Source organism: Syngnathus floridae, chromosome 21, assembly GCF_059516105.1.
Source record: "Syngnathus floridae isolate MCC-2025c chromosome 21, RoL_Sflo_1.0, whole genome shotgun sequence".
NCBI classification, from domain to species: domain Eukaryota; kingdom Metazoa; phylum Chordata; class Actinopteri; order Syngnathiformes; family Syngnathidae; genus Syngnathus; species Syngnathus floridae.
In genome coordinates, this window is record NC_142433.1 from 53,324 (window position 1) to 69,543 (window position 16,220).

At 43.7% G+C, this 16,220-nt stretch overlaps 1 protein-coding gene across 6 annotated transcripts; it reads right to left on the bottom strand.

The window, feature by feature from the left end:
* Positions 1–2,867: 2,867 nt before the first annotated feature.
* top2b (DNA topoisomerase II beta) lies at positions 2,868–16,204 on the bottom strand. 6 transcript variants are annotated; one of them, XM_088364668.1, is made up of 37 exons: positions 16,040–16,204; positions 15,694–15,794; positions 14,659–14,808; positions 14,272–14,362; positions 13,922–13,985; positions 13,648–13,793; positions 13,352–13,449; positions 13,024–13,236; positions 12,485–12,658; positions 12,267–12,368; positions 12,062–12,199; positions 11,854–11,992; positions 11,579–11,736; positions 11,286–11,411; positions 11,071–11,181; positions 10,850–10,955; positions 10,652–10,761; positions 10,464–10,556; positions 10,091–10,205; positions 9,601–9,722; positions 9,269–9,417; positions 8,505–8,736; positions 8,163–8,297; positions 7,885–8,085; positions 7,598–7,793; positions 7,441–7,532; positions 6,909–7,067; positions 6,704–6,787; positions 6,148–6,342; positions 5,818–5,944; positions 5,571–5,732; positions 5,088–5,274; positions 4,904–4,986; positions 4,633–4,818; positions 4,294–4,425; positions 3,997–4,070; positions 2,868–3,499 (listed from the first exon to the last, which is right to left on the bottom strand). In XM_088364668.1, the coding sequence occupies exons 2-37, from the start codon at positions 15,736–15,738 to the stop codon at positions 3,362–3,364; spliced, it is 4,833 nt and encodes a 1,610-aa protein (XP_088220794.1). In that variant the 5' UTR covers positions 15,739–15,794; positions 16,040–16,204; the 3' UTR covers positions 2,868–3,361. The 6 variants fall into 6 exon arrangements, with proteins under 6 accessions (XP_088220794.1, XP_088220796.1, XP_088220793.1 ...); XM_088364670.1 differs by having other exon boundaries at positions 4,633–4,759; positions 4,793–4,818; positions 15,694–16,193; XM_088364667.1 differs by having other exon boundaries at positions 15,694–16,193.
* Positions 16,205–16,220: the final 16 nt, after the last annotated feature.

Consider the following 16,220-nt stretch of genomic DNA (forward strand, 5'->3'; position numbering starts at 1 on the left):
TTGTTTCACCAAAACCTATGACAATTTGGAGGTCTATGTAACAGCCTATGAGAAAGTCACATGGCAAACCTACTCGGAAGTCTACCGTTTTGAATAGTTTTTCAAATCCAGCATCGTCCTCACTACAATAGCCGCTGTAACCTGGGCCACGTGACCATATCTTGTCAAAATGTCACACAAGAGTCGAGGGCTGAAGACATCCACAAACTTATTTTTCATCATAGTGCTAATACTATAACTTGTATAATTTCTGGTTTTGTAAAATTAAAGAGGGTTTCCTCAGTTCTTTAGTCATGTGATATATTAGTATTATCAAACAAGGCAACTCTTGCATTGAGATTTTGTATTTCCCCTATTAAATATCTAGTTTTGGGAGGCCGTCATTTACCATCGAGTGGTTATGACAGTACCCAACATCTGAATTTGGCTCATCCGGATTTGTTTACTACTCGTTTGTGAAAATACTCTTGTTGAAAGGGTGAAACGTTTAACTGCGCATTTTTCATTTTCAAAGAAATCGGTGCCTGTAATAACTGGAAGACAAATGTAACAATGAAAAAAAAAATCTGTTTTTTGTTGTTGCGCCAGGATAATGATGGATCATTAACAATGCTTTCTTTCATTGGCAATATCTTTTCAAATTTATTTTAGCGGCCCAAAAAAAATCTGTCTAATATGTGTGAGTGGTTGGCAAGTAGTTGTAATTAATTAGCAACAGCTGGTATGAGGCAGGCCATTTGAGGCAAATCTGAGTGCAAAGAAGGCTTGATACCAGTTTAACTTTTCAATGAGGTGATGTCCTTGACGTGCACTAATCTTGTTTGGAGTTTAAATAGCTGCCGTGTATGCTCAAGTGTTTATCAGACAGAGGAGCACCTATCAATAATTCAAACAATCTGTTGTCTGGGTGGATAGTATTAATGGGAAAACTATACACGCACACTAGCACACACACACACACACAAAACAAAAAAAGTATGTTTAAAATGTTCACAGAACAAATCCACAAGTTTTGTTTTTTTTAACACGAAGTCTAGGCACAGTAAAACGACGGCAATGTCTCTCGTTAAGCACACCATGTCTTTTTAAAAACAAAATTGAGAGGATTTTTGCAGACCAGTAGTGATGTTACTGACTATGACATAGGTTTTGATATATGTATGCAAAATTTTCTCAAGCAACCTATCTTTTTTTTTTTTTTTTTGAAGCTACGATGCTGGTTTCAAATCAAAATATGCACAGTAAACTTTTACTTGCTTATTAAACTGTTCAGTTGTAATAACACCTTTCATTTCTGTCATACTACAAAGGTTTTTAGTAAAGATGAAAGTGTATTTCAATTAAATCAGGGCACTTACAAATAAATAATATTTATAATACTCACCCAGGTGATTGTTACGCCTTCTGTGGGGTGACTCTCTATCTAATTGAACATTTTTGGAAAAGAGGAAGATGATCATTTCCCTTCCTAAAGCAATGTTGATTATTCCTTAGAAATGTCTCCAGCTTGTGAGCTACTGAAATGGAGGGGGTATTACACCCCTTTGATTCGTTTTGCTTCAAATGAGAGGAAAAAAAACCCTGGTGTTTGAATTTGGAGCTATATTAAATAAAATGGGAATACCTGTCACCGATTAGTGATCACAACTGACTCAAACACACAAAACGCACCAAGTTCTGTATAACAAAAATTTATTCTGTCTTTCTACTCAGCATAAACAAAACAAATCACAAAAGATTGTATACTACTACTACTCCAGAAAAATGCAGACATTAAAAAGAGAAGCTCGGGAAGGAAAATGTTTATGGGAGTGTGACTGTGCCTTGTGTGTGTGTGTGTGTGTGTGTGATAGAATACACAGGCGTGTTGCTGATTCGCGAACGCTAAGCTCTGTGTACTCTAACACAAAGGATGTGGCAACTATATAGCACTGAGATGATTGCAAAGTGGACTTACTTTTGAAGTGGCAGTGCGGCAGGCACACGGGAGAAAGGTGAAGGCCAACCTCACAAGGACAAGAAAATCGTGGGAAAATTCTAGGTCGTTTGACTAGAAATAAATACAAAAAACTGGCTCCCTCCCTCCCTCCCTCACTCCCTCCCTCCCTCCCTCCCTCCCTCCGGGTGTTCTCTGCTCAGGCGTGATGATGTGGCCTTGCATACACACGAGTTGCCTCGGCGCTTAAAGGTTTCAGGAGATAGAGGACAAGGTTTTGCCTGCTTTAAGTAGACAAGCGTATACGCTTGAAGTTGACCGCTCCTGCCTCCCGTGTCAGGCGTTGTCTGCCCAGGCTTTTTTCTTTTTTTTCCTTTGAAGAAGGAACATTTCCCCCGTTGTAATTTGACAATGAATTGAATTCCTCAGAGCTTTGCATGAATTCCTATCTGCTTTGGAGGATGTTGAGCCAAAGCAGACGGTGGAAAATCTCTGCCACCGATGCCAGAGGGGCAGGGATGTATGTGGCTGTGAGCATTGGAAGGAGCCCCTTCGAGTTGTTACACTCGTGTGAAATTGGTTGGCTTGGCCAAAGCGCGAGGAGCAAAAGGGTCAACAATTTACACGCCCTATTCTCATCTTGACCGACACGAGAGTAACGCATGGCCGAGGCATTGACAATGGCGGTGAACGGGACGAACAATGGCCGACTGGCGACGCCGTGTCCTGGAAATGACATCAACTCGAAAGATTACCGGAGATTACTTCACATAAGCGTTTTTGTTGTTAAGCGCTTTGCGATGGGCGGGGTCATGTTCGGGAAAAAAAGAAATAAAGTACGTCGTTTTAGCCGTCAAATTGACTTCACACTTGGTCTCACTTCAAGGTTTACAAGATTAGTTCTCCCATTTAAGGTCACGTGAATTCCAACTGGTTGAAACATGTTTTATTCGCCAATATGATTTGTTGGCGTTTCGATGTTAATTATGTTCATCTTTTGGTTACAGACAAAAGAATTTTCAGCTACTTCTTCACACGGCAGAAGTCGTATATTTGACACACGCTTAAGTGAAACACTTGTTTTGAGTGACTAAATAGTGCTCCATATACAGTGTCATTGTTGTCTTGAATCATCCAAAACTAGCAAAGGTGACACATATTTCATGGTTTACTCTTACTTCTTTAAAAAGTGACATTATCCTTTCACAATTAAAAGCTTTTCTAAACGTCTAAAACCTGCCTCAGACAAATACAGAATGTTTCAATCAACATAAAAAAGAAATCCGTCAACATTTTCAAACTACACATTAAAAAAATAAAACAATACCGTTAACAAAATAACATTTTAAGAGGAGATGTACAAATTCCGTGGGGAGTAAAAGAATTCCATAGGAGGGGAGCGAGCCAACTTTGTCAAAAGAGGATTTAGTCAAACATGTCATGATCATTGTCGGATTCGGCAAAGTACTTGACCTCCTTCTTTGCGCGGCCGGCCCGGCACGGAGCGTTGGCGGCACCCTGACCGTTGCTGTCGTTCTTGTCGTTGGACGGAGGATCGTGACACTTTGTTTCCAATCACAGAAAAGACATCGGCATTAGAAACAGGCATTCTTCTTTTTGTTGTTGTTGCTGCGAAAACCACAATTGGACAAATAGCGCAGCTCATCGGCAAGCATGCAGAAGCCTGATAACCATCCTGATCTATCAAATCCTGTCCTGTGCGTCTAAAAGCGGCTGGATAAATGCAGTGAATGGAGCGCTTGGCCTTTCGACTCGGCTCCCTCGTTACCACGACGGATCGCTACGGCGTTCCCGTCACGGCAGACGCTGCGAGAAAACACGGCGAAATAGCGAGGTAAAACTGCAATAGTTGAGGTTCCGCTCACAACTGAAAATCTGCACGAGTAATTCATCAAAAAAACAAACAAATGAATACGTAAATCATGAAATTAGAACACTATTACTGTGAAAGAAAACAGGCAACCTGAAAACGATACCCATTTCCCATACCCATTGAGGAACTGGTAGAGAGCTCGAATGTCATCATCGACGATACATACCACTTTTTTCTTCACTGGACTATACTCGTCATCCCCAGAGTCAGATGGCATTCTCTTTGTTACTCGACCTTTACCTGCGTAGAATTGAACAAATCCATTCAGCAAAAATGCTGCCATAATTGTGATCTCGGGTTTCCAATGTATTTGTGAGGACTTTAAATGAAATAGTTTACAGCCTTTCTTTTATCTCTCTGTCCCCAAAGTACTTCTCATCCCAAATATTTCCTTCATTACAGCATATACTACGTAGACAGCGGTCTTGTCGGAACTGAAATGAGCTGAGGAGGACGACTTTACCTGTACCTTTAGGAGATACTTTCTTGGACCCGGTGTCAGAGTCAGAATCCCCGAGTGATTTATCAGCTTTCTTTGTTTTTTGTGTGGGTGTCTTCCTCGCTTTAGGAACTGCGCCAGATGATGTCTTGGACCCTTGACGAAGAGAAAAGCCTGGTCAAACTTGCTAGGATTGGAATTGGCTGGCAGAAGGCCAAAACTCAAAATAAGGTGCAGGAGGAAACATCAAATGACAGTCAATGCAAGCAACTCAAATTTGATGGAATGGACTTTAAGGGACTGGATTACGCAGGCCACTTGATAGTTAAGCTCAGATGCAATATTTTCGCACACACACTTTACCTTTTTTTGCTAGTGATTGTCTGTCAAACGCAGAACTGCTTGAAATGGTGGAAAAACTGTTGTTGTCGACGTCAGCCTCGTCAGCATCGTCAGCATCGTCAGCATCGTCAGCAGCAGCAGCAGCAGCAGCAGCAGCAGCAGCAGCAGCCGCATCAGCAGTAGCAGCAGCAGCAGCTTTGGACCCCTCTAAAAGCATAGAAAGCACTTCAAGAGATGGAGGAACAGTCGCTATGTTGACCCCCATGATACGGACAACAAAGTTTGCACTCACCGCTGTCGTTGCCCTCGTCTGAGAAGACAGACTTAGAAGAGAATATAGTGCCTGTCTCTTTGTTTTTAGCCACTGGCCTGGACCTAGACAAGAGGGATTATTAAAAGGTACATAGTCAAAACTATTGTAATAAGGAAAAAGGGAAAATAGGGCAGCAGTCAATACTTCCAATGCCTAGTCTTACACGGTCTTCTGATCTTTGTCGTAATCGTCGTCGTCGTCGTCGTCATCGTCGCGGCCACTGTCACAGTCCCGGCTTTCCGATGCATTGGGCATAGAAGTGGCCACAATGTCGTCATCGTCGTCGTCTTCTTCATTCTCAGCCTCATCTTCTTCCTCTGAGAAGTCAAATGTGTATTTTGGCTTGGATGCTGACAAAATAAGCAGAGTATTGATTAGTGGTGCTCTTTTCCAAGTACTATACATACACGTACATACATACATACATACATACATACATACATACATACATACATACATACATGCATACATGCATACATACATGCATACATACATACATACATATGTGTTTGACTGCGTTTTGTATCAGACCGATTCTTCGACATGAAGAACGAAAACAAATGTCAATAAATAAGAATGGATGCTAATTGATGACATGTGCATTTTAGGTGGCAGTAAAGACTCCCATTGAAATGGTGACGCGTACCTGATGTCCTCTGAGACTTTGTCTCTCTTGGGATGATGACGGGCTGACTATTCTCCTGATCGCTGTCTGAATTGGATTCATCTTCAGACCAGGGATTTCTTTTTTTCACCTTCTTTACAGGGCTTCCTTTTGGCCCTGGGGTTTTTCTCACTCTGGGAACTCCTGCAGGTGTAAACAAAGAAAAAAAAACGTGTTTGTGTTTTGCCATCCAATTCATTTATATGGAATCAAATCCAAACTCTCTGACCTGGTTCTTTCTTGTCCTTCTTCATACGTGGAGTCTTTGGTTTGACAAGAGGACTTTCGCCCGTCGTGGCATCTTGGCCCAAAAGCTCATCGTCACCCTCCGACTTCACAAGTGGCTCAGAGTCAAGCTGAAAAGGAAACATGGCCTTTGCTTCCGACTCCAACTTTGACCCACCTATGTTACGCAATGCGACTTTCCTGCATATGCCCAGCCAGCCCATATGCCGAGCTCTTTTTCCTCAACATACTGCATGTTTCTTGCACATGAAAGGCAACGGCCTCACAAACATGAGCAATGTCAACGGCGCTTCCTAATGGGTCGTGACGTTACCTTCCTCTTTCTGCTCAATTTCTTGTTTGCTTCAGATTTCAGCGGCTGAGACGGAGGCTCCACCCTGCGGCCAAATGACGACGGCATGGTCTCCTCCAGATTCAGCTTCTTGGCTTTGGGTTTACCAACTTTACCTTTGACGAGTTTGACGGCTTTGCCTAAATTTTGCTCTTCTCGCTCAAGTGCCTCGAGATTCTGACAAACACACAAAAGACAGTAAGACCTATTTGCCAACATCGTGTTTGTTTGTTTCAACGCTGACCTCTCTGGTTGTTTGTCACGCCTTATTTTACATACTTTCAGCCCAAACATTGTCAGGTGCAATGCCAAAAGAAGCTTGAACCTGGACGGGGTTTGAAGCCTTTTTACATACGTTCTAGGAAAAGAGAGCCTCTAAGTTGGAAAGGTCCCCGGATCCCCTGGAAAAGCAAGTTGCTGGGAGCTTCCCTGCTTAAAATACTGCTCCCTCCCTCCCACAAGCTGACACCCCAAAAGGAGGCCCCTTTTTTCAGCCTCAACAGGTAAATAATGAGGTGCAAAACCCCCAAACACTTACATCTAATTCTTTTAGGAAAACGGCCAAGTCCTCCTTCCATAGATGCTCTGGAGATTTCTCCTTGAGATTCTCGAGCTCTCCTGTCTGCACAAAAGCCAGGAATAATAGGTGACAAACAAATGAAGCACGCAAGTCCCACTTGAGGTTAAAAGGCGGCTCCAATTTTTAAAGAGCAGACAAGAAACAGAAACGTGCTGAACCTTACCTTCTGGTCTCTTTGTTTCAAGAGTTCCTCCACCTTCTCTTTGGTCAAGCACCATAGAGACATGTTGAGGATGTAATTGAAATTTGGGCCCGACGACGTACCCGAGTGCAATGAGCCGTCACTCTCATTTCCGTTCTGATCGTCATCATCTTCCTGCGCCTGTGAGAGATCACAACACAAATCCCGGGTAATCTTTTTTTTTTTTAGCTGAGGTGGCAAGAGCCTAGTTTACAGTAAGCTTGATTTGACACGACCGATCCACTTTTGTTTGTTTTCTTCAAATGGTCATCATACACGGTCGGTCGGGCTCCTACAGACGCTGCTAGCGATAAGGAGGACTGCGCTAAAGCGCATTTTCCCTTTTCCGGTCGCTCTCTTTGGAATGAAGAGAGAGCGTGTGGGTGTGTCTGCAATTAAACCATGTAGTAGGATGTTGGGTAGCCTCACTCCGATATATCCATTTGATTTTCAGAGGTCGAATATAGAGTCCATTTGCCCAGGTAACCAAGCTCCCAACATAAGTCAAGTGTACCTTTTCTTGAGCCTTGCTCCAGGCAGCTACAGGATCAGACTCGTAGCCTTTCTGGACCAGCATGCGGATCAGCTCGCGCTTGGATTTGTTCTCTGTCGGGACACAAAAAGGCCAAGATGAAGCGGATTGAACATTTTCATCTTTTCATCCCTCTCACCAATTGAAATTTTCCCCTCGATCTTCTCCAGAACAAAACGAGCTTGATTGGATAGTTTAGCCGCTTCGGCTCCCAGGCTACCCATCAACCAGTCCTTTCGAAGCTTGTAGTAGTGGAGGCGCAGCTCAAAGAACTCCTTGAGAATGTCTTGGACCGAATCGTATCGCTTCAGACAACCCATGTGGTCAAAGAGAACCTGCCGGGGTTGGGGGCAAAAAGAAAAACAAAAAAAAAAACCACTCAGCGTCCACCGTTCCAAACGGATCCAACGCTTCGCTTCTCACTACCATCGAGTTGCAGGTGAGGCTGGACTGAAGCTTGAAAACTTTGTGGAGGCCGGCCGCCTCCGCCTGGGCTAGTTTTTCCTCAGCCATACGAACCACAAACTTCACGGTGGAATCCGTATGGTACTCTTTGTAATCGCTGATGAGCGACGGCGTTTTTTCCGTGCCCTGCAACATGGGCTCCAGCACAGATTCCTTGTAAGCCTGTTGTATGACAAAACGTTAACTCGCTTGGTTCTTCATTGTCAAAGGGCAGCTTTTTATACGCGGCTCAAGCCTACCTGCGTCCACGTTCGCACAGGAAGTTCTGTGATCTCGATGGTGTTCTTGTCGAGGACCGACACCTCTCCGCTAACCAGGTACTGGTTGGGACCCAGTTCGTCGATCACCCCTTTGAAGTTTTTATATCTGGGAAGCTTTTAGGAAACGCATTTTTAGCGAAAAAAAAAATCAACATATTAATGAAAACACAAATAACTGGCTCTTGAGCTGTCGCCGCGTATTTGAAGGCCGTGAAATAGCCAAGCGGCAACGGGTGAAGCGCAAAGTGTGGAGGGAGGGAGGGAGGGAGGGCCGGCCGCAACTGAAATCACAAGTCCAAACATTTTCTCTTGCCACTTTACCATTGCGAGCGGGTCTTGGTGGTTCAGCATCCGACCGATGTTGTTGACAATCTCTCGGGGGTCGTAGTTGGGAATCTTACATGCCCAACCTGTTCCGATGCCCTCGGCGCCGTTGACCAGCACCATGGGAATGATGGGAATGTACCACTCTGGCTCCACCTTCTGGTTGTCATCATAAAGGAACTTCAGCAGATTGGAGTCCACTGCTGGAAATAACAGCTTGGCAAGAGGACTGTAGGAAAGGATTTGTTCAACGTTTAGTCGTCATACGCCAACAAAAGATGAGGAGTCGGCTTCAAATGTAGCAGCAGCAGCAGCAGCAGCAGCAGCGCGACAAACATTTTGTCCAAAAATGTCATCCTTAGATCCTTTTAAATATGGTGCGTCCATGAGGGATTGAATAAATCCATGTCTGTTACCAAGCAACTAAAAGTAGGAGTAAAGCCTCGAGCAGTTGCAAGAAGAAGCTTTAGTCAGATTTTCTGCTGAGTTCGCCCTTCCTCACAAAATAGACTAATGTTAGCTTTCACACTGCACATCTGATGATTGAAACTTCCAAAACAGACAAGGAATAAATCATACAAAAAGAAACAATATTGACGAGACACCACGTGAGCAAAAGTGCATGGAAGCTCATTCAACTTTGCACATACATTGTGCTCGTGTGTCGTAAAAATGTCACAAGCTGAGCCTTAATTGGAGCGCAATACCAGTCGAACGTTGCCGACGAGCATCGATCTCATCAACGGAACAAACGGCTTTACCTGAGCATGGTGAAGATATAACGAGGGCTGGCGGCGTCTTTGCCTCCATTGATGCGAGTGCCAAATTGACCGAGTGGCTGCAGGATGTTCACGTTGTTACTGCCCACAAAGTTTTGCGCCAAGTTGACAATGGTCATCATGAGTGCTTGCTGAGAAGACAAATGGCAAACCAAGTGACAATGTGACCCAAATCACATTTAGTTCTTATTTGCTCTGATGGGCAATTTCTGCCTGCTTGGCAAAAATACAGACAAGGTTTGACACTTTTTCTTTCAGTCTTTAACTCTGCTTGCCCATTGCGAGCATGAGCTACAGTTGACAGTTCATGGTACCTCTCCATGATGATACGCTGACATCTCTGCAACTGAACCAGCCAGCTGTGCAACTTTCACCTCCCTCTTGTCATTCCTTTTCAAGCAAGTGAAAAGCACTTTTCTTTGGCCAGGCTTTAAGCCTAAATGACAAAAACGGGAGATAGTCAGCGGACTTACAACAGACAAAACAGGAGTCAACACATCAAAGTGATAAAACCGTTAGAACGCAGAGCTACGGCGGCCTACAGAGATTCACTTCCTGAACAATTGTGGGGTTTTTTTTCTTTTTTTAATCCCATCAGATTGTATATTTGTGAGGTGTTTTCACAAGATCTGCACGGCCTGCAAAGATAAGGACGGACGGCTGCAAGTATAAACCTTCAAGTCTGTGACTGAAATACTTGCAGTGGAACTTTGTAACGTTGACGACTATACTGCGCGTGCTAGAACTGCCGTCAATCAACTTTTGTCGGCACCAATACCAGAATAGGAAACGGGTTGTACAAACCATCGACCGAGGAAGGAATGGATCTCTCATTATCAGAGTTGGAGAACAGAATCAGCTCCTTGTTGATAAAGTCATTGTAGGACAGATGTCTGGCTTGCGTTCCATACAGGTATTGCTGAAATGTCACGTAGACAAAAGTCGTAGTATCGCTTTGTGCGTGCGTGCGTGCGTGCGTGCGTGCTTTGAAAAGAACTGCTCCAAACGGCTTCCCATTTGGAAAAAAAAAACATTCAAATTGCACATGCAGCCACATCAAAATGCCCCAAAACGGTCGAAACCTTCTCGCCTCCAAAATGTGTGTCAATGGGATGGATTCAATTCATTGGTTACAAATCCATTTTGTAAAACTTTCAATTTGATAGAATTAACTAACCTCAGGGAGACCGTGAATTCTTCTTTGCCGTCTGTCCTCCATGAAGTTGGTGAGCCACTCCTTCCTGTCATCCGTTTTCTTCTTACTGAAGGCCTGAAGAAACAAAACAAGCAAGACATTTCATCTGTCTGGAGAAGACTTTCAATGGAGTGTCGAAGCACCACTCAAGTTAGCTTGAACTCACTCACCAAGGTGATGGCAGCGTCATCCTCGGCACCATTGTATCGGAAGGTGATGCGATGCCTCTCCATTTCGGCAAAATATTCTTTGGCCTCTTTGCTTGTACTTGTCCCCAAACCTACAACATAGTACAATGACTCAACAAGAAGAACCACTTTGCCCCCTCCGTCCATTGCAACGCAGGAAATGTTGTGGAAAGAGCAAACCTTTGTAGTACTTGACATGCCAGCTTTTATAGTTTTCTGTCTGTTTCTTCCACTCGTTAAACTCGGGAATGCTGTAAAAGGCCAGCTCCTGCTTATTCTTGGAAACCTGCGCAAAATACAATCAGCGATAGTCAGCGGAGAACCTGGGCTTTGCTTTTGCCGTTTCGCTCGCTGCCAGTCGTAGCGTTTGAGCATACAGACAATGCCCAATCCTGCCTTACTTTGACAATGGGTGTGATGAATTCCTCCAGGAAGGTGTGTTTCAACAGGGACGGCCAATTGTGATGAAAGAAGTTGATGAGCAGACCTTTGATATGGGACCCATCTTGATCCTAAGAGAGACATGAAAGTGGGGAACTTGAACTGGAGTACACACACACACACACACACTGCAAGCAAGCAAGCAAGCAAGCAAGCGAAGAGAGTGCAGCGCCACCTGGTCAGTCATGATCATGATCTTGCCATAACGCAGACTCCTCAGGGACTCTGGGTCTTCATAGCTCTTCTTGTATTGGAGTCCAACAATTTTGATGATGTTATTGATTTCAGCATTTTCCATGATCTGTTGTGAATAGCAAATGAATCAATTCATGCTAGGCCCTAAAGATCAGCCATCATCTATCTATCTAGCTATAGATGTATAGATATATATCCCCCCCCCGCCACTACTAATGAGTGAACTTGAGAACGCCAAACTATGTATAGTCAAATAGGTTGTCGCATACATACCTGTTTGTGGGTCGCTTCGCGTACATTGAGGATCTTCCCTCTCAGCGGAAATACACCGTAGCGATCGCGCCCGATGACTCCCAGTCCGGACACGGCGAGAGATTTTGCCGAATCCCCCTCAGTGAGGATGAGAGTACATTCTGAGGAGTGTTTACCACCTTGAAGACGGACGGCGAGGAAAAAGACAAGCATTGGCACACACATGTCCGACACACCATTAGGAATCCAGACAAGCATTGCTCAAGCAATTGGCAGGCAGGCAGGCAGGCACCGACCGGCATCGTTGGCGTCGTCCAGCTTGGGGATGCCTTTGATTTTGCTGTGCTTGACAGATGAGCACTTCTTATTCAGCTGGGTCTGAGCTTTGAACTTGACCCAGTTGAGGATACTCTCAACAATGCCACAGTTGGTCGCCTGCGGATGACAGAGAACAGATCAAGTCAACCACGGCAGATGCTGAAAGCAATTTCAAACGCCACTTACAGCCTTGATAAACTTTTCAGACAGAAGGCATTTGGATCCAAAGCTTTTTGTCTGGAGGGTCATGTTTTCTTTTGTCTGGGAGTCAAAGCTTGGGTTCTCGATGAGAGCGTTGACAAAAACCCAAACGTGGTTCTTGACCTGCAGAAAGATTCCATGTCAAGGAGGGTTCGGAACGCCATTTTGAAAGGGTTCTTTTCGAAATCACCTGGAAAGGTTTGACAGACACTCCTGCCTTGTTTTTTTTCTTCACCACTTCAATCAGCTTGGACACAATTTGATCCACCACGTAGTCAACGTGCCGACCGCCCTGGACAAAAACACCGGTGGCAAAAGCGTTGAACATTCATCCAAGAAGTGTGTGTGTGTGTGTGTGTGTGTGAAAGAATGGCCCGGAATCAATGCACGCGACTCCTTTCTCCACACCTTGGTGGTGGCGATGCTGTTGACAAAGCTGATTTGTTGGAATCCTTTCTCGCTCATCGCAAGGCACACTTCCCATCGCTCGTTGACGCTTTCATGCACCACCTTCAGGGCTACGCCCGTTTCATCCAGTTTGTCTTTTACGTACAGATCCACGTAGCTGCGGAAGCCATTAACCTTGACAGATGGGGGAGGGGGAAAAAAAGGCACATCCAATTTGCTCATTTTGCTGCTTGAAAAAAAGAAATCATTCTGTCAGACCACAAAAAGATCATTTCTTGTTAAATGTGGTGATTATAGATACAGTGGCTACAGTCAACACCTATATCGCATACAGAATCTTTTTCCAACATCCCAAGTGTAATAGCGGTATTGCTGTGGTGGATAGAATAGGGACAGTGAACAAAGTAACATTGGAGGTTTTGGATGAAACTTGGGACAAATTCTCCACGGTTTCCTTTTCGAACTTGTACAACCGAGCCACCTCTCAGCACCTTGTATGTATATATTGGCAAGCAAATGTGCAGGTAAATTTGACTTACAGGTAATTTTTTCCCATTCAGCGTGACTTTAACACCTTTGCAGGAGCCGGCAACATCATATGCTCTGCGTGTAAGAAGAGCTACGGTATCCCTGTCCAGTTTGTCCATTTTAAACTTGGATAGGTCAGGCTGGAAAGCCACACAAGTGAAATCGTCTCCATCGAAGAACTTGATCTTGGGCTCTGAAGTCTTGCTCATGTTGTTCTGCCAAGTCTAACACATGGGAACAATGCAGAAAGCAATTTTGGCGTTTTTGGGGGGGTTCTGCTTGATGTGCAGAAGCTGCTGTATCATCGTTTGTGTATGTACACGACACGATTTTCCCCACCTGTTTGAAACTGTGCCTGTACTCCTTGCAAGCAGTTTCCACAGTGAATTTAGTACTGAAAATATTGCAAAGTTTGGCACCATAGCCGTTCCTCCCACCTGGGAGCAAACACACACGATGATATGCAACGAGAGGAGGAGGCTGAACAATTGAATGAAAACTACTATTGAATGATGTGGAAATGACTTTGGCTGTGAACGGTACAGTGTTATTGTACATAGATGATGATTATTATGTGGCCTGAACAACCTTTGACTCGTTTATAGATTTGTTTTTGGCCTTGTGCCTCTACTCACCCGTGACCTTTTTTTCATCATCATCATAGTTGCTGGAGGTGAGCAGGTGGCCAAAAATGAGAGCCGGGACATACATTTTCTCGTCTTTGTGCTCCACCACTGGTATTCCTTTACCATTGTTCCATACAGAGATAGTGTTGGATTCACTGGTGGAAGTGGATTAGAAGATTCATGAGTGCAAGATAGCACGGAATAAAAATGTTCATGACTTTCAAACGGTGTGAATTAAAAAAAGAAGAAAAAAAACCCACTTCATGAGCTTTTTTGTACTTACGGGTCAATGTTGATTTTGATGGAATTCATGTTTTTATCCCTCTGTTTGTTATCTGCTGCATTGACTGGATAGGAAGAAACCGGCATGCTATTTTATCAGGCTGTGTGCTCAAAAAGACACAAGTCTGTGACAAATAACGTCTCTGAAAGATCAATTCTTTGAAAACAATTTGCAGTTTAAAGGGACGGTAAAACGAGCCCAACAGTGGCACTCACACCACCGTTCAAACGTTTGGGGTCACTTCCAAATGTCCTTATTTCTTACAAAATGCAAATTGTCCTTATTTCTTACTAATTTCATTACAAAAAGTATGATCACGTCATTGAATCGGAACTAAATTGTTGACTTACCAAGAATCTCGTCAAAAATTTTATATAGTCCAGGTACATAGGTTATTTCCCTCTGGTTTAGTCCAACCTCTTCATCAAACACCCACAGTAGCTGAGAGAGAGAGAGAGAGAGAGAGAGAGAGAGAGAGAGAGAGAGAGAGAGAGAGAGAGAGAGAGAGAGAGAGCGAGAGAGCGAGAGAGAGGGTGAGCCGTGATTGGTTGTTACCCGACAGCAAGTGACAAAATGACTACGTGAAAAGTTGGAGTTATTAAATTTGGGCGGTGAGTCTTTGGTCTGCTTGGTGTTTTTTGTGGAGCAAATAACTTGTAAAAAAATGATGGCCAGTGCATGTACAGCCAATATACTACACAAGGCTGTTTTGTTCACGCATCATTAATGGGACTTACCTGTGTGATGGGCTCCACGGAGCCAATGTATGTGTCGGGTCGAAGAAGAATATGTTCAAGCTGGGTCTTCTTCTGGTATACTCTCTCGACGGACAGCTTGGACCCAATCTTATCGTTCTTGAGCCCCTCCATCTTGCCATTTGCTGCCTCCTGAAAAGATTGAGAAAAAGGTTAGGAAGGAAGGAAGGAAGGAAGGAAGGAAGGAAGGAAGGAAGGAAGGAAGGAAGGAAGGAAGGAAGGAAGGAAGGAAGGAAGGGCTAGGAAACTATGAGGTGCATTACAATTCATACCAAGATATACAAAATGTGGCTCCAAAAAGACAAGTGCAAGTGCTCGGAACTTTAACAGCGTCACGGTCAAAGCGCTCATCCACTTGAATTCATTTACAATACAGATGTTTGCATTTTAGAGCAAATCGTGTCACATTTAAAATGCGATTCGTCGAAAACGGGTCGGTAGTTTGTGGCCTTAATATGAATTTCATGTTGGTTTAGATATGAATCGTGTGCGGTGCTAAATCATAAATAAATCATAAAATATTGTATTAATATTACTTTTTTTTAAAGAGACATATTTAAGTGCGTGTTTAATTGAATCTTAAGATAGGACAAAGCCTTAAAGTTCTGACATAGGAGATGAAATTAATTTCATTTTATGCTCAGTTGTGTTCTACATTTGTAGACTAATTCATGACTCAAGAGTGTGGGGGGGGGGGAGACTCACGATAGGTAACAAAAGGTTGGAAAACACTGCAGTCATAATTACGTCACACTATTGGACCTATAAATTAAGTAGGAAAAGCACGTATGTTGACGTGATTTCAAAGAAAAATCCATTCCCTATTGTCTTTTATTAGATGCTAGTAATACGTTGTGGATAGATCTATTTTCGGTTGTTACAACTGGCCTACTGTTGTCTAACCCGTAAACTGAGATTCGACCCTGATGCGTTTGCGAGCTGATTTACTGGAACAACATAGACATTGTATACGATGTATTTGAAAGAAATGGTTTTCCGGGCTGGCGACTTATTTACCATCCAGGTAGCCGTCCCATCGCTCCCTGGTGCGCCGTAGGACATCTTCCTTTGTGATCCTCAAATTGAATGCTCCTGCTGCTGCTGCTGCTGCTGCCAGTCTTCAATGTAGTGAGTGAGTGGTATTACAAAACACGTAGGACTCAATACTTGCAAGATCTCGAAACGTAATTAAATCCCATGTTGTCGTTTCATTCAGTTTGAAGGGATACAAACATCCTCAACATGCAGAATCGTGTGTCTGCTATTGTTAGGAAACCCAGCCATTCGAGGCCTACGTTTCCGACAAAGATGCTAATAGTAAAAATAATAATAGAGACAACAGCAAAACATGAAATAGAATTACCGTTAGGATAGCAAAACAAGGGTCGAAAGTATAAAACGATAACGACGGCTGACTCAAATGGCCACACAATATATTTCAAGATAAATACGATTATTTGCTAAATGCAGCATTGACCGCCCGCCCGCTTCCGCCATTTGGGAGCCAGACGACCAATCAGGACGAAGGAAGAGCAACCAATCAG

Bases quoted from the DNA above. Each gene is read 5' to 3' on its own strand.
- top2b (XM_088364668.1), bottom strand. From the start codon at position 15,738: ATGTCCTACGGCGCACCAGGGAGCGATGGGACGGCTACCTGGATG. The intron at 5,945-6,147 runs GTAACGTCACGA...TTTCCTTTTCAG, and splicing joins AATTGAGCAGAAAGAGGAAG to CTTGACTCTGAGCCACTTGT. The intron at 5,733-5,817 runs GTCAGAGAGTTT...TTACACCTGCAG, and splicing joins GAAGGACAAGAAAGAACCAG to GAGTTCCCAGAGTGAGAAAA.